Source organism: Anser cygnoides, chromosome 2 (genome assembly GCF_040182565.1).
Source record: "Anser cygnoides isolate HZ-2024a breed goose chromosome 2, Taihu_goose_T2T_genome, whole genome shotgun sequence".
Classification (NCBI taxonomy): domain Eukaryota; kingdom Metazoa; phylum Chordata; class Aves; order Anseriformes; family Anatidae; genus Anser; species Anser cygnoides.
Genome location: NC_089874.1, coordinates 87685796 through 87708250, shown reverse-complemented (window position 1 = coordinate 87708250; position 22455 = coordinate 87685796). Strand labels below are relative to the sequence as shown.

General features: G+C 38.6%; 1 protein-coding gene across 6 annotated transcripts in view; it reads right to left on the bottom strand.

Moving 5' to 3' along the window:
• Positions 1 to 22455, bottom strand: part of SEMA5A (semaphorin 5A) — a 336661-nt gene that overhangs the window by 213580 nt on the left and 100626 nt on the right. For all 6 annotated transcript variants that reach the window (XM_048076435.2, XM_013182023.3, XM_013182027.3 and 3 more), the window contains exon 3: positions 21262 to 21457. In XM_048076435.2, the coding sequence (XP_047932392.1) occupies positions 21262 to 21391 (130 nt within the window). In that variant the 5' untranslated portion in view covers positions 21392 to 21457. The remainder of the gene's footprint in view (positions 1 to 21261; positions 21458 to 22455) is intronic.

The window sequence follows — 22455 nt, the reverse complement described above, 5'->3', positions numbered from 1 at the left end:
TTCCTCAAGAATCTTTCCCCCAATTCTCAGGATATCAAAACACTTTTATTTTATTTTATTCTAAATGTTTGCTGTAAATCTGTTGTCTGGAACATATGCAAAAGATAAATAGAGCTATGTATGTATAACACAACGGGCTGTGGAACTATCGACTTAAGGAATACATATCTGAAAAAGACAATAAAAAAATACCAAAGGTGAACACCTGGTCATGCCCACTTGAGACACAGAGTCAACACCAACCACTGAGAATGCCATGGCAGCGTCATTTTTGGAACTAGTATCCCCAGCTATGGCTTAGGTTGTCAACTCCCATTATAAACTCCCTTTGCTCACATGCATATTTTCACTTCTGAAAATGTTTGGGTTGAAATAATCCATGTCTGATGCCTGTTTCAGGATGATTTGTTCTTAATTTAAATATTAAAGTTTTTAGCACAAGTAGGTCATCTATTCCTACGGAGAGGGCCCCAGAGAAAAATGTTATTCTGTGTCCAAATGTTTTCAGCCATTGCCGAGCAACATTAAATGTACTGTGCAGAAGCAGTAGCATCATATATTTGGAAAAAACAGATGGAACCATGCAGTAGAATCACTTGGGTGTCAGAAAACTAACTTCTGCATTTTTAATGACAGCCTGTATGCATCTGGGCAATTACAGGACTGTAATGCCAGTTTGTACACGTTCTGCAGAATTTGTAGCTAAATTCACTGTTGTTTCCATCTGTGCTGGATAGGTTCTCAAAACAGGGCAGGAGAGGGGATGGGGACACATGTTAAATAACTATGGTTACAGCTGCCACCAGCTACTGCTACACATGCTGTGCATAGAACCTAGCAGGATTCAGTAAGAGAAAAAATATATATATTTACACTTATACGCACACACTATATGCCTATATGGCCTTATATATATTCATCTATTTATATTTATACATATAAGGCTACACAGGAAAGCCTGACATAGACATTTCCTAACATTTGTGTACTTGATTTTACAACCTCAACTGTTCAGTAACACCTTTCATATCAAATAATCAATTGCTAATTTCAAAAAAAAAAAAAAGTTGATAAATCTGGTAGGACATGAAGATAAGGAAATAGAGATATAAGTCTTTAAGAATTTCACTCTCATTCAGGACTTTAAAGCTTCACAAAAGGCAGAAGCTAAAACCCAGGCTTTGAGTCCAACCAAGCCAGAGAGCAGAGGATGCACTAGGGGCTGGAAAGACAACCCAGGATATGTGTTCATGCCAGAAGTCTACCAGGGAGACTGAGATTCAAGGAAGCAATTCTCTTCCACTAGCTCTGCTGTCTCAGCATGACAAAATAAAGCTTCAAGGTACAGCAAAGAAGTGGTCAAGACCATTTCCAGGTTTGGAGCAAGGGGGCAGAGGCCTGGTTGGGCAAGGCAAGCCCAGGAAAAACTGAGAAGAGGATGAGGACTTGTTAAGAAATCTATCTGAAATCTGATTCCCCTCTGTCACTCCAAACAATAAAATATTTTATCCTTTCTCTGTTGCATTCAACATCATTCTTGCTCGAGTGAATAAGATCAGGAAGAGCAAATGGCAGCAAGAGCCATTCTTCGCAGCAAATGCTCTGAAATTGTGTCTTGTGTACCAGAGTGCCATCATGTATCTCACAGGAACAAGCCTTTATGGAATAAAACTTCAACTTTGTGATATTTCTGTATGGGAAAACTAGCAAACAAAAACAACAAAGACAATCAAACAAAACACAACTGTTAAAATAAAAGCTTCTTGGTAAAATTCTGCTTTGAGTTACAATACAGAAAGTTTATTCTGTTGATTTAGTTGAAAAATTAGATATAACATCATCTAAACATCAAAATCTAGCTGAAAAGATGTAGGCCTTTCCATTCTGTTATGAATTATCTCCTTAGAGTCAGAAATGCGTAAGAAGCTATTAAAGGTCTATAAAATATTTTTCTTAGAACTAAAAACTCATGGTAAAATAATAATTTCTATTTATTAACGCTTATCACATTGATGCAACATGACATGCTTTACAAAATAACACAGCTATATATTTTGTATACTACAACATGATAAATAAAGGCGTAATTTAATTAAGCTGCCTGCTGACACATAACCTCGCTGTACTGCTTGCTGATACAGGTGACAAGCTGCAGCAATCCCTCCATTTCACAGATCTCTCTGACTCCTGGCATTCCCTCCTTTTCCCCTACCTTCGCCACAGGTGCAACAGAGTAAAACAACTAGCCCTTCAGTGAAGTCTCTGTTCTGATACTGAAAACAGTTATTCAGACACACCTTCAACCTGTTTTTTCCCCCTCACCTTTGAAGCCAAGTACATACATTTACATTCCCACTGATACTGTTCTCAGGCTTAAAGCTGTGCATGCATAAGTGTATACGTTGTTTACATACAATCATGACAACAACAGGTCTCCAACACATGGTGGGTCCTTCCAGTACTACCGTAATATGTTTCTATCATTGGCCAATACATCCCACTAATATAGGACTGAAATCTTCAGGTCTTAAATGCATTCCTGAAAGAAAATGGATATTTTCGCAAGGAATTAAAAGACTGGTATCAAAAGAGTCAGAGAGAGCTGTAGTTTTCTCAAAATCTCTTGACATGCTGTGAATCACAGTGGGTTTTTCAGGATCTTCTGGGATTTAGTTCTTTTTATAATAGCTTAGGAAGCAAAGTTTGCCATGGCTCATACACCCATGAAACAGCAAACACACTGAAGTCCCCTCAGCTTGTAGGAAAGGTCAAAGGAGTCTCCTAAAGAACTTTATAGACAAAGGAGGGTAACAACCAAGGCTTGACATGACAGCATTAGATACTCATACAAATAATGAAAGTCCAGAAATCTGTCTCATTTTTGCTTTAAAAATATTGTCTGCCCAGCAGGCCCTGGTTTGTCTGGAGTACATTGTCGGGGACTAGGCAAGGGCTGCTGAGCTCTGCAGTTCTCCACAAATAAACAGTCAAGTTCTCTCCAACCTAGGTTTCATTATTCAGCCCTTCAAAGAAGACTTACAGTAAACAGCCAAATAAATTGACGAATGACTAACAAGGAAGAGAATGGCTTGTTTAGAACTGAATTCAGAAGTGATCTGTAATGGTAACTAATGAAATCAAGAGATGAGACTAAAAATGTACCAATTTCATTAGCAAATTAAAAGATATTTTAAAAAATCAGTAGTGTTTACAGTGTACGTATATGGTACCTCATGCAATGGTGTCCTTTTGTGTAAATAAAGAGCAAAAAGTTAAACATATGCAGAACCACCTTCTTGAAGAAACTTGAAATTAATAATAATACTGCTGAAAACTAGCAGATTTGCAATATTAACAGAAGTCTCTGGGTGGCATCGGTACAACAAAATCACTAATCTTATCATAGAAAAATGTAATATACTACTGCATGCTGAAGTTATTCTAATTAAACGTGTCTAATCTAAGGATGATAGGATAATCCCTATCTTCCTGAAGTTGTATAATGATTTTAGCCTAGCTTAGATCTTCCCTTCCTGTGATACTCATGTTATATTACCATCCTCTTGAAAGGGAGTGAGACAAGTCAGAAGCCTCTGCTCTGATGTGCCACACTGCCTCATTAACCCCAGGAGAATCCATCAAGTGAGCCTCTGCAGCTGGCAAGAGGCAATCCACCTGCTCACTCATCAGCATGCCCTGTTCTGGGATTTATTTGCGGCACTTCACTCTTTAAAGGTCAAGTTAGGTGCACAGGTGAACTCTTCGCTGTGACATTTCTGGACTCCATCATACCTAGCTATTTTAAAGTGAGGGCTGAGAAAAACGGGATACTCTTATGTAATTTCTGTGTATCATCGGTGTCAATTTCAGTGTGATTGTTAAGTCCTCATTTTAAGCTTCCCATTATGATCTATTTCCACGAATAACAAATTCACTCAAAACAACATCATGAAAACAAGTATTTCTGTCTTTAAAAAAAAAAAAAAGAGAGAATAAAAAAAAGAGAGAGAGAGAGAGAAGAAATAATGGCATGCTGGAGCTTGTTGCATCTTTCACAAGTCACTTCTGTTTATACATATTTTCTTACATTTCCAATCAATGCTCTTTCCCAGCTCTTTCAGTGTATTCTCCCCTCACAGAAATGAATTAAACAAACCTTTGCCTGTAAGTTATCAACTCACTGCACATGAAAGAAGAAAAAGTGCCACAACTCCAGTGAAGAAAGGAAATATGTGCAAATACTATTCCACAGGTGCCAACAGAACAGAGAACTCCATCAAAACAATTCAGCCAAAGAACAGCTGCGCTTCATCCAAAACAGATCACAGTTCATCCCTACTTATCCGAAAGGGGATGAGGCTTAATGTGTCAACAACATAACTTACTTTTCTAGGATTTATTCAAGGTACATTACTCAGCACTCATGTACAATGACTTGCTGTTTTAAGTAATTTTCAGCTCTAAGGTTTTTATTTTTTGTATTTTTTTAAAATTAAATTGCTGGAAGAAACTGGCTATGTCTACACATGCATATCATATACAGGTGTTTGTTTCTCAGATAAGCTTCTGAAAACACAGCTGTGAACAGACTTCTAGATCATGCATCAAGGCTTGTCTGCGTGTCATTGTAGTGCTGAGAAACCTATGCTAGACCCGAGCAAACTACCTTGCGCATTCCTCAAGCTGCAGTGACCTGAAGCTCCATCACAACTAATTCACTCTACTTCTGGTGCATAGCATTTAAACTATATATAGTAAACACTTATATTGTGTTTAAACCCATACAATTACAGGATACTATTTAAATATTTGTAAAGTCATCCTTTACATGTTTGCATTTAATAACTTTAAGTCATTCTTCACATATTTTTACTTACTTCGGACCAAATTCTTTCTCTATCAATACTGGTCTAGCACTGTTGCAAAACATGCCAGAATGAGCTTTTTCTTGATGGAAATGCTCCTGTTGGATGCATTCAAAATGAAAATGTCAAAAGTGTCTTTTTTCTTTTTTTTTTTTTTTTGAGAGAGAGTAATGCAAGACAATAAAAAATCATAAAATACTCATCTAACAAATATAGTAAGCACAGCAAATATTTCCCATTTCTCTTACAGAAAATGCTCATTCTAAGAGTTAGAAGTAAAAAGCAATATTCTAATTATACTCATCTTAAAATCTAAGCACAAACATCCACCCATGCCATTCTTCCATAAAGCCTATGATAGAAGCTGAATACTTGGAAGACAGCAGCCTACTGCAAAGCAGAGAAAGGCTCCTTGTTATAGGCTGCTTTTCCAAAACCTGTAATTCCAGACATATGCAGACATCATAACTGGGGGGGGGGGGGGGGGGGGGGGGGGGGGGGAATGTAGCAATAGTAGGTAAACAAAATGTGCTAATCAAATTGAAGATTTCAATAATTATTATAAAAATTAAGGATACTTTAATGTTGACAATACATTGAAAAATATAAATACATTGATTAGGTGATTAAATAGTAAAAGAACTATGAAATTTCTAAAACAGGGATCCAAGAAGAAACAAGAAAATAAACCACAATTTCTGCCTTCCAAGGAAAAAAACAAACACAACTGTACAGACAAGATTAACTAATAAAATCAAATACTTCACAAAAAAAAAGATGGAGTTACTGTTTTGCCAAGATTAAATCAGCAACCACAGACTGAAAGATTCCTCTTTTAAGTTTTACCATACTACATTTGGTTCCCCTTTGGAAACATGAAAATGTGTCAGATTTCCATCTGCAGTTCAGAGCTCATCTTTGCTAATATGGAATAAAAAAAAAAAAAAAAAAAAAAAACACAAATCCACAAAAACAAAAAGACAAAGCCAACCTCAAAACTACGGCTTTCTTTCAAGACCCACTATTCTGGAGGTCTCTCTAGACCAAGAGCAAAGCAGCTGTCATTCTCCTACAATCCATCACGACCTAACACCATCCTGAAGTTTGCCTTTCCTTCGAAAGACAACTTCAGAAATCAAGAAATAAATATGCAGCTCTGGCCTTATCTAGAAGATCTGCCAGCTCCCCAAACCCCTCTCCACTTTAAATCATCTGTATAAAAACAAATCCTAAGACTATAAATCCCTTGACGTTATCCAGAAAGTTCACCAGCTGCTTATTGGGTCTCTGCTTTTTAAAACAACTATTACCAGCCTCATGACAATTTTGGAGATAACAAAGCAGGGCTATACATAGTTTATTTATTTTTATTGGGGAAAACAGAAAACAAAGCATACTTAAAGTATCTACCTCTTGACTTAAAACAAGTTCTATATCACAGAAGAATGAACTTGAACTTCTTTCTTAAACTTGCTGTAAATTTACCCACTTCTACTCAGCTCCTCACATTTTTCATTGGTGCTCTCATTAGTCACAAAGTCACAGCCTCAGCAGTCAGCTTACAGCTCTCAAGGCAAGGGAGATGCAGTCACAGCAATTGCCCTTCCCTGGTTCCTTGACCTGCTTTTACAATCTGCTTTAACCTCCAAAGTCTCAAGGTCTAAAACTGAGCCCACATTCCTGTCTTCTTTGCCCAGTCCAAGCTTCCCCAGCTAGAAGCACATAATTCTGCATTCTTATGTGCATGCATATGTCTTTTACTGGGATAATTAAAGGGAATTTGGGTTCTGACTGTCTGTGCCCTCAGGGAAGAGACAGTAACATCTGCTGCAATGACTACTTATTTCTTATTTTTCTGAACAAGGGGTTTGAATTGTTTATGTTTCATTGTTCAAACACACACATTGCATACAAATGCAAGGTATAAGAGAAAAAAGATTGAACTCCCACCTAGATGAAAGCAGTTTCAGTGCTACAAGCGCAGGTTTTATATGCTTAGGATCACTTGAGAGTTCTACAGAAATTACACAGTGACGAGGTATCAGCCGCGATACCCAGTTAAGAGACTTTTTCATTTTTTTCTCTCTCTTATACAGAAATAGTATAAAACTAGAGGGGAGAAGAACAATAGAACCTACTTTGCAAAGTTATGCTAGCCAAGCTGGCCAAGATATCATTAACCATACTCTTCCCACTTCTAAGAAAACAAACCCTTGACTTAAACATGGAGCACCTGATGTTATAATGTTCTTAAATCACAAAGTATCAGTCATCTGAGGATAGCATTGTATTTAAAAATAATAACCAGGTATGCTTCAAAACTGTTTGAGTTGCCAAGAACTGTGCTTAAAAACTTTCTGTTGCTTGATCTTCAGAACCTTTTTTTGAACAACAAATGTAAAGTGACTTACAGACTGTTGCATAAGCCATAAACTGAAATAAGGATTTTCAAACCCTAATCCACTTTAAAGCAAAAAGCCTACCAATCTTTACTAACTGTCCAAAGTAGGAACCATGAAAAATATCATGCTGCAAAACTACCATCAAGAAACAAAAATTAACGAAAAAAGAGATGGGAAGAGTCAATACTGAATCATTTAGGGTCTTGGGGCTCAGTTCTGTGTTTTTCTCCATGGTGCATTTAAATACAATACCAACTTATGTTTGCCTACTTGCAGATTGCATTCAACTGTCATTCTAATTGTTTCGTCATTGCACACATCTGTTCTCAATGTTTTGCAATGAAATATTCATAAGTATCAGCCTGAATGACATCACCTTGAGATAAACTCAAGCCCATTGCTGTAGAAACACAGTAGTGATTGCAATCTACCCTCTCACTGTTTAGATTCTCTGCTATCTCAGCTCTTGGGAAACCGCTGTTCTCATCGTAATCACTAAACTTTTTCCATTTTGTGAAGCTGTCAGAAGCAGATATAGCAACCGCTCCTCTTCTTGAATTGTGTATGCACCTGGCTGCATAACAGAGAGGAGCTTGGGGCAGTGTTAGAGAAAACAAAGACACCGAAAAGAATTTCCAGAAAAGGACATCAGCAGAACCATAAGACCGGTGTTAGCTGCCATGTTTTTAAGGGCAACTAAGGAGTCAGCTCCACTTCAGTTCACAGCTGAGTTCTTCTGCACAACAGTAAAATGCTTAACATGCATTTAAGAGAGAAGCTTTGATAGGTATCAAAGAAATCTGAGGGATCACTGGAAGCTACTAAAGCCAATTTATTATAGTAGACTATGTGTGTTAGAATGGTTTATGGGTTGTATCACTTCAACCAAGAGTCTTAGCTATAAACACAAACATACTCAAGCAAAGGATGTGGTATCCAGGCCAGGAAAATAAATCACGTACAAACTGTACTTTAAAAAGCAACAGATGTAAGACTAAAGCTGACCAGAAGCCTGTCATCAGATTAGAGGTAGATTCAAGCAGAAACGGGATAATGTTCAGGTGAGGAGTCACAAGAAGATATACAGCATAAAAACAAAGTACAGTGTTAATTAAAAGTGGTGATGCAAAGTTTCAGAGTTTCAGAAAAATTTCAGGAAATTTTCTGGACCAACAACAGCATAGTGAGAAAACAGTACGACTAAGTTCATGTGTGTAAAAGAGAGGGAAGCCTGGGGGACAGCATAGGTATGGAAACTATTTTATGGAAGATTTAGAGGGTACAGAGGGAAAGGCTAGAATGACGGGAACACACTTGGGGAAAAGAGAACAAATGCAGGAGAAGACAGAGCAGGAGAGAATGCCTCAGTGAAACACACAAGCATTATTATCCTGCACTGGACTTAGGTTCCTTCTGTTTTAATATCCTGTTTGCAACAGCTGCTAGCTTAAGATGGCCTAGAAAAAAAAAAAAAAGAAAAAAAAAGTTGTAAGAAATCTAACGTAGACAGCAGTGGTATTATCAAGTCTTAACATCATGTCTCAATCCAAAGTCTAAAAATGAGAGAGAGTCTAAGCCTGAAACACATAAGAGCAGAAAATCAGGAGGAGAGAGTATAGAAAGCTAATCAAAGCAAAAGATCTGAAATAAAAAAATGATGAGAAGGGCGTGAGAAACCTCTGTAGGGTTCTCAGGAGAGAGAAAAAAAAACACATCAGTGAATGAAGGAGGATGAACCAAGGGAGACACTTTTGCCCGCTTTACACTGTCAACCACCCTGCAGGTAGGCTGATCCACACTTCAGTGTAGGGACTCATTCAGCAGTGTAGGTGGAGATGAGCACATTACCAAAATAAGGAATATTTTCTGAGCTGTGAAAACCATGCCACATAACTCTGCTGTGTTTTGACATGTGGAAATTCTACTTGCTGCATCTGTCCTTCCCATACTAGTGAGAGATTTATTCATCACTGGGGCGGTTCTGCTAGTTGGCGCTCCAGGCAGACATAAACCAGTAACTTCACGCCTCAACCAGCATGGAGTCCACACACTTCCCAGTGAGTGCATCTCCTCCTTCCAGTTACCAGCACTGGTGCCCGCCACTGCCTGCCTTCCCACGAGTGATGCAGAGGGATTGAACGCATGCAACATCAAACATGCTTGGTCATGCCCTTTCTTCAGAGGGGATCAAACTTCCACATTTTAACAATTAAAAGCTGACTTTGGCTTTTGGTCATAGAATTTATTTTGGAGGATATCAAGTTGTATGACTGTGGGAAAACAGTATTTGGCCTTAATGGGGAGTTTCTCATATACACACACACACACAAAAAAAAAAAAAAGATCAATTCTTATTTATTTATTTACTGTAGGGAAGAGAAGTATAAAGCCAAAAGCCAGTAGATGGTTACTACAATGCCATATTACTTTTCTGAAAAACACCTATTTCAATTAGCAAAACTATTTCTAGGACTGAAGGTCCTGCAATGACACACTTATGGTGGCATACTACAGCACCAAACTTCTTTAATTACATTGCTATAACATAATAGAGTTTCTTGATTCTATCAAGTCTGCCCAAGACCACAGTTCTTAAAGTGTTTTCAAGTCTGAAAATACTTTATGCAGAGAAAAAAAAAAAAAAAGAACCAAAGAGCAACAAAACAAGATATATTAACATGAAGGGCAAAGGGGACAAAGCCCGATAATCTTGGTAAGACCTTGGAGCTAGGACTTCAAACTGGAACACACACCCCACCCCTTCTACAACAGCAGCAAAAACGAAAAAGCCCTCAAGCCAAAAAAAATGTGAACAGCAAGACAAAGCCCACAGAATACAGAATAGGAATACTCTTTGTTAAAAACAATAATGACAATAAAAAAAATGCTAAAGGGCACTGTCAAATTATAAAGGCATCTGTCATTATTATTAAGTACCTCAATCACTGTACTATAGAGCTAGTTGTGAATTGATCTTATAATCCTCAGAAATGGTAGAGAAGAACTGCTTCTTTGTCCAGAAGAAACAAAACCTTTGTCCATCATAACAAAACCTGAAGTGAGCACTATTAGTGGCAAGACAAGCTTATGACAAGTCAAAGTATGGTCTCACTTGAATATGACAAATTGCCATATAACAAATGAGTATCTACCATGTTCAGCCAGGCAAACAAAATCAGTCACTATTCAGCATCCTACGATCCTGTCAATAGCAAGAGAACAGTACCACCGAAGTGAGGTAAGAAAAAGCATGTGAAAAAAAGATCACTTTGAAGAACTGACTGTTTTCCTTCTTCCACATGTTCTGTCAAATAAACATAGAGTATGTCTGAAAGTTTATTTAAGAAATTAGGTATGTAGAGTAATTTTGCTCCTTATCCCCCACCCCCCACCCCCCTTTCCCTAGGAGGAAGAAAATATAAAAAAGAAAAAATGTTTAAAATGTTTTCCCTCCATACCACTAGGATTCCTGGTAATAGAAGAGCTGCAGGCAAGTTCCAAGTCAGGCCAGGGTTTCCTCAGATCTTGCAGCCGCTGCAATAGCTAACATAAGGCTACATTTGGTGACAGGCAGTAAGGGCAGCAGGGGCCTCAAAGTTTGAGAGGTCCCATAAAGTAGCCAGGTCCTGAGGCAACTGGCTGATGCAGCTGATGCAGCTGCCAAGCCACTCTCCATCATAGTTGAAAAGTCATGGCAGTCATGCAAAATCTCTAGTGACTGGAAAAATGGAAACATCACTCTCATCTTTAAAAAGGGTAGAAAGGGAGACTTGGGGAACTACAGACCAGTGAGCCTTGCATCTGTGCCTGGGATGATCATGGAACAGATCCTACTGGAAGCAATATCAAGGCACATGCAGGACAAGGAGGTGATCCGAGACAGCCAGCATGGCTTCATCAAGGGCAAATCATGCCACCAGTCTGATGGTCTTCTATGATGGAGTGACTGCATCAGTCAGTCATGGAACACTGACCGTTGTCATCTACCTGGACTTCTCTAAGGCCTTTGATGTAGTCCCACACAACACATTTACCTCTAAATTGGAAAAGTACAGATTTGAAGTGTGGACTGTTTTGTGGATAAGGAATTGACTGGATGATTGCAGCCAGAGAGTTGCGGTCGATGGGCCTACGTCCAGGTGGAGGCTTGTTGATGAGTGGTATCCCTCAGGGGTCCAGCTATGGACTAGTTCTGTTTAATATCTTTTTCAGTGACACAGCCAATGGGATCGAGAGCACCCTCAGCAAGTTTGCAGATGACACCAAGCTGAGTAGTGGAGTTGATATAACAGAAGGATGGGATGCCATCCAAAGAGACCTGGACAAGCTTGAGAAGCGGGCCTACGTGAACCTAATCAGGTTCAGCAAGTCCAAGTGCGAGGTTCTACACCCAGGTCAGGGCAATCCCAGACAGCAGGATCTCACTCATTGAGAGTAGCCCTCTCTGCACTGAGAGCAGTGCCTGAGGAGGACTTGGGGATGAAAGGCTCAACACAAGCCAGCAGTGCACACTTACAGCCCAGATCCTGGGCAGAGTCCAGCAGGTTGAGGGAGGTGGTTGTCCCCCTCTGCTCTGCCCTCGTGAGGCCCCACTTAAGTGTTATATCCAGTACTCCTCATCTTTCTGGGGCCCCCAGTACAAGAAGGACATGGACCTATTAGGGTGGGTCCAGAGGAGGGCCACGAGGTTGATCAAGGGGATGGAGCATCTCTCCTGTGAAGAAATGGAGAGACAGCTGGGGCTGTTCAGCATGAAGAGAAGGCTCCAGAGAAATCTCACTGCAGCCTTTCAGTACCTAAGGGAGGCTTACAAAAAGATGGAGAGTGACTTTTTACGCAGACAGATAGTGATAGCATGAGGGGGAATGGTTTTAAACTAAAAGAGGGTAAGTTTAGATTAGCTGTTAAGAGGAAATTATTTACTCAGAGGGTGATGAGGTACTGGCACAGGTTGCCCAGAGAAGCTGTGGATGACACATCCCTGGAGGTGTTCAAGACCAGGTTGGATGGGGTTCTGGGGAACCTCGTCTAGCAGGAGGTGTCCCTGACCATGACAGGGGTGTTGGAACCAGGTGATCTTTAAGGCTGCTTTCAAACCAAGCCATCCGCCAATTCTCTGATATGCTTCATTAAAGCCTTTTCCAAGGGGGTGAGATCAGTAGAATATTCATGCTGACAACTTATCAATAGAAGGGATAGAGTATTCCTTAAACATCTTGTGGAAAAAAATATATATACTGTCTGGTGGGAAAAAAAAATCAAAGCAATATTGTTTCACCAGCTCTATAAACACATTGAGACTTCTAGAAGATTATAGAACTTCAGCTGCTTAGGAGCTTTGCTTCTTGATCACTGACGTGTTTCTTCAATATATTCCAGGTTGGAACGTATCTTTTACAACCATTATGTAAAAATGCCCATCTCCACTAAAAATATGTATCTTTGAAGAAAAAAATAAACAAACCTATAGATTTTAATTCTCTCTGCCCACTTTTTATAGATAGGGGAATTTGTTGGGAGCCTCTCACTTATTCTGCTGTTTTGCTAATGGCCAGGGAATTTCATGTACTCCCAACATCCACATTTGGGCAACAGGGAAAAAAACAGCCATAGAAAAGCTAGTTGGCATGTATGTGCAGCTTACTAGCCCTTCCAGTCATAGCTGTTTTTCAGTTATCAGAAATTTATTAAAATTATTAACATTCTAAGATGGTCCGACACTTGGCTTGGATGCTTAAGAGGACCAAAGGAATTGTAAATTGATATTTGCTTTAAAGAATCACTTCTGACAAAAATAAATAAGTAAATAAAAAGTTATGTGGTATTCAAATCCTTTGCTTTGAGAGTTTCAGTTCTTGTCGTAACTTGTTTCTTTATGGGGTAAAAAAGATACAGGGTGATTTAGGCAAAGAGTAAAGGGATAGTAGCCTTCAAACTTATTTTTTGAGTTAACTGTAAGCAGCTGAAAGTTGTCATTTCCTAGTGGGTGCTTAGTCTCCTGTGTGAAAATAAAGGTAGACCTGATTCTATTAAATATACATATACGCATGTATGTGTGTATATATACACACACACACACACACATATATACAGCTGAAGAAGGAATTACTTTCCTCCTTAAGAGGGGCTGGCTCTTGAGAGGGTAGTGCAATCTCATAGTCCTATCATCTGACAAACCAAAGTTGTAATATCAACTAGCAATCAACTCTTCTTCACTGATGAATCACCCTTATTTAAAGGAAAACCTAAAAGAAGATGAAAAGCAGTACACCTCAATCCCACTGCTGAAGCTGGAAGGAGGTCTTTAAAGTGTATTTTTGAATACCAGTGGAAAGAGAAGAAAAGAGCAATAAAATCTGAGCATCTTATTAGACTATTATTAGTTTAAACAGTAGCTTGCAACAAGATTAGGGGAAAGAGAAGAGAGTACAAATAAAAACAAGTTCATACAGCATGCATCTTTTTTCATTCAGCCCACAAGTTATTTCCTCTTGGCACATGTTAAGTGCATGTGCTCCATACACAAACCACATGATAAAAGGAGCAAAGATGTACTGAATCTATATTACTGAGACAAACACCAAGTGAGGGAATTCTGTGGTGGTTAGACAATAAGGTTAAGAAAATATATTTCTTAGGATTCCCAAACGAAGAAATCAAAAAATAACTATGTTACTTTTCTTTTCTGGTTAACCTCAAGTAGAAATGAAGGGTTTACTTTCATTTTTTTTATGGATTGAGACATGTTATTTTTAAGCATGTTTATTTAACAGATAAGCTCTTTACAGCACAGCATGTATTTAAAATATCACTAAACACAGCTTCTAAAATTGTCAAGCGATTTTTTTTTTTTTTGCTGAGACAGCACAATCTTAAATTTATGTTACTTCATAGAGGTATAGAAGAATGAGATTTACCCTAGAGCAGATGATCTTAGCTGTACATGTAACATCAATTAAGTCAAGTTTACAACTGTACGTTATTCCTACAAAAAAAAAAAAGCCTAAGAAACTAGACTTTATGTAGGTGAGTGGCAAGGCAGCCAATATGTATAACTTCAAACCTGAAACTGGCGTTGGGTCAGTTTTTTCCATCTTACTCTTATCCTGTTTTTTTAATAAATATCAACAAGGCACTACATTCCAAAATTGTTAAAATATGGCACAAATACATCATCTAGCTGTTGTCTCATGCCAGTGCCATGCTACATATATGCATGAGAGAGTACGAAGAGATGGCTGCATGAAGCTGTAAATATAAGCATTCCTCCATGTCCAGCCAGTGGATGTGGTGACCACATCCCTGATCCATCAGTGGAGGAGTCTTAGGTCAAGGACTGCTGTCTGGTTTATGCAAAATAAGCTATGCTAAATCACCCCACCCATTTAAACTGCATGAAGCAACCCAGTTAAGTTTGCCTGAAATAAAACAAGAGGATGGCACTGTAGACAGACAGGCAAGGGTTGCAATCTGAGAGAAAAGACACGGCCAAGCAGTTCAGTTGCTCCCTTAAGGTCTACCTAACGGAAAGGGTCTGTCTACAGCACAGATCTCCAGTTGAGTGCAAATTTTGGCAGGTTGGACAATTTCAAAGTTCCACATGCTGGAGGTGGGGACAACACAGCACACAACTATAACTACTTTTACAGTTTTTGTTTGTTTGTTGTTGTTGTTTTTGTTTTTAAATCTGTAATGAAATATCACCTCCATCTGCTATAGTTTCTCTAAAGTGGGTGGCTATGTGCTTTGAAACCCATGGAAATACTTAGACAAACTTTAGTCTATGCAACTGGTTTTCTTTGGTTTTGTATGAGTATACAAACATTTTATAAACAGCCATTTTGTTTTCCTAAACACTATTTGCCTATGATTTACTCCTCAATGTCCCACAAAAATGTGGTTTCCACAACCATCTCTAACTATTTAGGTTAAATTATATTAAAAAGGCATGTTTTTCCAATAAAAAGTAAGAAAAACTTGGTTATGAATAAACCCTAATATGCTTTACAAAGTTGATATTTCATATCTCTGTGCACATGAAAGCATATCCAGATTAAAAAAAATAATAGAAATAAAAATTGTAAGGCTTGATCTTTAAAGATTAGCTTATTTTAGGCCTTTTTTCTGTCAAAACTTTTATTACAAACATAAGTATACTTATTCACACATTTTAAACATATAAACATATGCACAGACCAATAATCTTGCACACTTGGTCTCTGTATGTCCATTCCACCACCTGCATTTTGTTTCCTTGCACCCAAACCTGCAAGTTGCACAGGATTTGCAACCTCTTGCCTCTAATATCTTTATGGGATTTGTTAGCATAGCTGATGAATCTTTAGCACGTACATGTAAAATATACAGGCAGAACTAAGGGAAAAAAAAATGTCAGACTAGCACACTTGCACATCTAGAAGCAGACTCCTCCTTGAAGAGAAAGGGACTTAGGAGGGACTATGCATCACCACAGATACCCCCAACTACATAACACACTGGACTGCAAACTACAGGGCTGATCCTCTCAATCCATCCCTGTTTTTATCAGACATCTGCTTTTATATAAATCTAATCACTGCAATAGCCCTGACCAACTTTAAATAATAAGAAAAGGAAATTTCCAGCTTCCAAGTAAAACACAAAATGCCTTCTTCTAGTCTAGGAAAGCCCTAGGGCAGCAAATTTTAGAGCTGAAACAATTTTAATTCTAGAATAGGCTTTCTTAGTTGTTAAAGTTTCTGGGAGGAAGAAAAGGTGCGTTATGCATTCATAACATGAATTATGCAGATAAACAAATTACACTGATTATTACGACTATGTATGAGAAACAGATGCAATGGAAGAGGGTTTTGGGTCATGACAAAAATAATTTGTATGTGCATATGCAAGTTTGCTTTCCTTTCCTCTTTAACCAGCAAATTACGTACTTGAGTAGAGATTCTCAACTGGTATGTGGAATTCTTGCCATTTTATATCACAAGATATATCACAGACTTTCAGCTAAAAATATCTAGCTGAGAAAATCAATGATAGAAATAGTATGTGCCTTTCCACAGAAGGTAGCTTGACAGGACTATCACCTAAGTAAGTGTTTTTTGATGGGCAGTGCAGAAAGAAAGCAAGCTTTTGGAAGAGATATAGTCCCTTTCCATATTTCACCATGACAATTCTTGTGGACTAATTTATCTTTTTATTAGTATTTTGCAGCTGTTCATCATACACTGCAGCAGATTCTCACTCCATTAGTTTTATTTAATAGTTTATACTCCATCTACCATGCCTCTCAAAGGAAGTCAAATCAAACACAGCATACCAGAAGTACAAAAAATGGCCTTAGACAGATATAAGTAAAAGAGTTGGTATCTCTGTAAAGTTAGTACTGGAGTTCACAATCTTTAAAGTATATATCACCTAATAACAACAGTGCTCAGCCTTGGCTGATGTTCAGCATCCCACACAGAATTTAGCTCTGGTCAATCTAATATTATTACAAGATGACTTCACAGAATAGGGTGACAATGTAGCAGTCAAATGAAAGGTTTCATAGTGGTTAAGAATTGATTCCAGGATGCTGTATTGGTCCAGAAGCACTAATAATGTCAACAGATAGAAAGAGTATTTTCCGACATGTATTCATGAAGTCAGTAAATGCGGCAGGAAGAATACAGAACACAAGAGGGCTGGTTCAGTCCTGTCAACTCCTACTATAGGATTCATTCACAGATCGGTTCTTCTCACACACACACGTCTATTTCTTATCTTGATACCCCCAGGAAGTCCATTCCTAATATCTAATATATTGCTTCAAAAGAAACCTCTCTTACTCATATTTTCCCTCGGTGTCTCATCTTTGGTATTGCTAAACTAGCAACCCTGCAATTACTAGTCAACTGCTGCGTGCCCACAATAGCTACGTTACCTAGCCATCACATACTGTATAATGCATTGAACACACATTTCCACATATTTTAAACATTTACTGATGGCTCCCTACATATTATTTTGATGATCATGAGCTACAGCTTATCAGACTTTTTCAAGTGAATGAAAACTTTTTCAAGATATGCCAGTTCATAAAAGCTAAAATATATCATGGATACATACTGATTAATATTCTTACAATAAAGGTCAAAAGAGAGTCTGGCCTTGAAAATCTTACCAAATCTCCTATTAACAATATGAAAATAAATATTTTTACATAGCTGCATTTCCCACATTTATTTACAGCAAAACTAAATTATTCAGTACACTCACAGTGACACTGTCTTTGGCTGCATCAGAAGATGCCACTGAAACAAGATAGGAGGTCTCTGTCGCCAGCCAGCTTTCGCACAGATAACTTAAAAATAGAAGGACATCACTAGAAATTAAATATGATGGAGAACAATAACAATCTAAAAGGCAGGAAGAGACTAGATTCAAGCTACTCTCTTGTATGCTGGCTGAAATTTATAGACAGAATCAGGCTCACATCAATGCATTTTTATTCAACTTCTAACGTGTAACTCTAGTAATGAGTCTAAATTATTTGCTTTTACAGTTGTATACACAACAAACGTACATGAAACAATCCTTCAGTTTGTGAAATAAAGCAGCCGAGTGATGGATTTTTAAACACGCTTCTTTAATTTACAACTTTGTTTGTTATGATAAAATTTCATTTAATTTTTTCAAATCTAATTTACACATACTACATGAATACTAAGAAAGTCCACATATGTCAGACTAAGTCATACTACTTAGTCCATCAATACATGAGAGATAAAGGTCCCTCCTTCACCATAGACTGATGATTTACAATCCTCATGTAAAAAATATGACCAACTTAGTTCACTCTCCAATGTATTGGAGAAAAAGACAACTGACCATTTTCTTATCAAGCTGTTAAAATGCCAGAGCAACATAAACGCTTTCTGTGCAAAACATGTTATTTTCTATAGCCTTATAGAAGAAATGGAAATGAACCTTTTTTTTTCCCAATTAGAATTAAATAAATCCTAATTCATTGAAATAAACATAAAAAATGCACACACACTTTCTTAGTGAAACAGGAGGAATGCAGCATGTAATGTAATACATCCAAATCTCTACGTTCTTCCAACTAAAAAGTGTTTGGAATTTGTTTTAAATTGCAACACTAATGGAAAAAAACTCAGTTCTAATTAAAAAAACAGATAAGTTATTAATTTATTTTTTTTTTTAAATAGAAAGTGTCCTCCAAGTGTTTTTTGTTTTGTTCCAACTATTCCTCAGCAGTCCATCCCAACACACAGCAAGACAACCACATGTATTAAGAGGCTGGCTTGGCTAAGCTGGGGGCTCATGATGGAGCTCCAATGCAAAAAGGCAGTATATGAGGTGGAAACAGGGACATAGTGACCACGGAGGAATTTAGAAACACTACACAGGCACTTAAGAATCATTTCAGGTTAACCAAAGTTCAGTGGGAGTTCAGACTTGCAAGGAATGTCAAGGGCAACAAAAAGAACTTCTACTGCTACAATAATAACCAAAGGTCAAACACGGAAAATACAAGTCTGTTGCTGAACTGGGCAGGTGATCAGTGCCAGCAGACACAGATGAAGCCGAGGTGCTCTATACTCCTCCTCTTTCAGTCATCACCAATGAGGTCTCACTGGCCACTTTATTTAACTATTCACTATAGTTAACTATAATATAGTGTATTTCACTATCTCGAAGGAGTTCAAGAACTACCAGTGGTGGATACAGCCTGAGTAAGGGACAACTTGCAAGATCTCAGCCCATATAAATCCAGGGGATCAGACAAGCTGCATCCATGCACAATGAGATAACTGGGCACTCTTCATCTGTGAAAAGTCACAGAGCGGAAGAAACATTCCCAGTGACTGCAGTGAAACAAATGTGGGAACTACAGGCCAGTTGGCCTCTCTTCGGTTCCTGTGAAAGTCACACAGTTAATCCCCTTGGAATGCACTTTTATGGACACACGGAGGAGAAGGTGGCAACTGGGAACAGTCAGCATGACTTTCACAAAGTTAAGTCAATTCCTGACCAACATGATTTTTTTCTATAACAAAAGGACTAGTTTTGTTGATGAGGGGAGAGCAGCGGATTTCATCTATCTCAAGTCTTTCTGTCTCACTGCAAATTAGGATGTTATGGTCTGCCTCTACAAACAGGCAATTAGATGGATAAAAAGCCACGTAGATGATCAGGCCCAAAGAATAAATGTTTCATGGGACTTACCCCACCATGAAGCCAGTGCAACAAATGAAATATCACAAAGATTCACCCTGGGATCTGCTCTGTTTAACATCTTAATCAGTGGTGAAGAGGGGCCACCGGGCTGCATGCTGTTAAGTTTGCAGATAACACTAAATTCATTGATAAGCTTGAGAGCAGGGCTGTCATCCAAAGGGACCTAGATGGGTTGGAGGAATGGGCCAAGAGTAGTCTCAGGAAGTTCTTCACGTACACATGCAGAGTCCTGTACCTGGAAAGGAACAACCCCACAGCACAGGCTGGGGACAGACTGCCTGACTGGGGAGCAGCTCTGCTGAAAAGACATGGATGTCTTGGCAGACAGCAAACTGAACACAATCCAGCAGCATGCCTTTGTAGTAAAGAAGGCCAACAGCATCCTGAGCTGTATTAACAGGAGCATAGCCTGCTCAAAGGACCAAGATCAAGGAAAGGGATTACAGAATCACCCTAGAAGCATCTAAAATATTGCATCCAGTGTTGGGGCTCCCAATACACGAAAGAGTGTTGACAGGAGAGCCAACAAGATGGCCAAGGAGCTGAACGACATGAGGTACCAGTAGATTCTTGGGGAAATGTGCTTTGTTCGGCCTAAAGAAGAGAATGTTTTTAGGATGACCTCATAGCAGCTTCCAACACCCAAAAGGTGATTATCAGGAAGATGGAACAAGAATCTTGACAGTGGTGCACAGTGGATGATGTCCTGTTTCAGCTGGGATAGAGTTAATTTTCTTCATTGTGGCTGGTATGGTGCCAGATTTTGGATTTCGGAGAAAAATACCGTTGATAATACACTGACATTTTAGATGTCACAGAGCATTGGTTACACTAAGTCTAGGACTCATCAGCTTCTCATGCTGTCCTGGCAGTGAGGAGACTGGGGTACACAAAAAGCTAGGAAGGAGAGAAACAGGACAGGTGACCAGGACTGGCCAAAGGCTGTCCCATACTATAAGGCATCACGCTGAACAATAAAACAGAAGGGAAGTTGGCCTGTGGGTGGCTGCTGCTACGCAGCGGCTGGCTGAGCATCGGTTAGCAGGTACTAAGCAATTGGATTGTGCATCACTTGCTTTTGTGTATTCTTTTATTATTATTTGCCCTTCATTTTTCTGTCCTATTGAACTGTCTTTATCTCTGCCCACAAGGAGGGGTTGGGAGAATAAGCAAATGACTGTGTGTTACTTAGCTGCCTGCTGGGTTAAACCACAACAAGGAGAAGAGACAACGGGCTTAAGCTGAAATAAGAGAGGTTCACACTAGATATATGGAAATAAGTTACCACTATGAGGACAGCCAGGCTCTACATAAGACTGCCCAGTGAGGTTGTACAGTCTATGCCCTAGCAGGTTTTCAGGGCCAGGCTGGATGAAGCCCTGAGCAGTCTTGTCTGACCTCATAGCTAGCTCTGCTTCGAACAAGAGGTTGACCTCCTGACTTCCCCTTCAAACCTAAACTATACCATGACCCTAACTTTACTTTAATCACAGAGGAAAATGAGTCATTCACCTTCAACTGAAATATTTAGCATAAAGTTGTGAACAAACTTTGCAAACTTAGTTGTATTCAACCTACATGGAATACAGGCCAGTTAATTTCATAACAGCATTGAATACATTTTTGTTTCATACCATGATACATTACAAACCGAAGTTTTCAGGGATGAAGAGATTACACAACTACTTCTGTTAGTTTTTTTGCTTGTTTGTTTTTTAGAAAGGAGAAAGTACTTCTTTGCTCTTACTCTTTACCTTTGTACACAATCACTGGGTGTTCAGCTCTGTGGCAGTGGATATCTTCTGCTGCTGGCTCCAGTATTCCTAATACCCCAAATCCTGCCAACAGCACTGTAAGGAGGCAGCTTCCTTTCATGGTGGTCATGCTGTCCTCCACAGCAATCAGTTCTTTCAACCGGCCACTCTCCTTGCACTCATGTGGGAAAAGCACCTGGAAAATTCGAAGAAATTTACTCAAGAACATGAGCAAATGCCACAGAAAAGTTAGGCAATTCTTGATGTTTAAAACAATGACAACAACAAAATCCTTTTCTGTCTGTTTAGGTTTTGACTCGATAGTACACAAACAGCTGCTCCTACAAATATTTTATAAAGTTATCATCAGTTACACAGTTCAGGAATATTTTTTTCTTTATCATCCAGAAGCATTCAAAAACTGTTACTCACTCCCTCCCTTTTGAGACAAGGTTGCTTATTGCAGATTCAAATGCCGAAGACCTCTTTCTTATAAAATCTAGACACCAATCACCAAAGTCAATGACTTTCATTCATTACCAGAATAAACTTGAAATTTCATTTCCCCCTTTTTTTTTTTTTTTGAAATGGCCAATAACCAGACAACTTTTTATTTTTATTTTTTTCTAGCAACAGAATACTCGTGGTGTCAATATTACTGGAGAACCAACCCAATTCGTTCAGCTATATCACATCAAACGTTCCAAGCGCTAACAACCTAAAGGTGCAGCTCAAAACACTTTTGCCACTGGCAGCTATACTGAGTCCAACAAGCTTGCTCGTTGATAGCACACACTCATGAGACATCATTGCCTTTTAGGGAAAGAAGACTGGAGATTCAAGACAGCTACATTACAGCAGAAATGTCATTCTGCAAATTAATGGAGCCATTCAGGAAAAAATAATCAACAATATTGACTTCTAATACATTTTATCTCACTGAATTGCAGTGTGTTGTTTAATAAGGTGGAAACTTTCTATTTGTGTAAACACCATAAATGCTTGAAACAAAGGGCTTTTAATTAATTAATAGATGCTCCATAGCAAGACCAGTGTTTTAAAAGCTATGCTCAGAAAGCAGAATGGTTAGTAAACACTGTTTCCTAACATGCTGTAGCACCAGCCATCTTCCGATGAACTTCTCTACTCTTAGCACTTTATTTTTACTGCCTTTAGAAGCCTCCCAGCTACGAC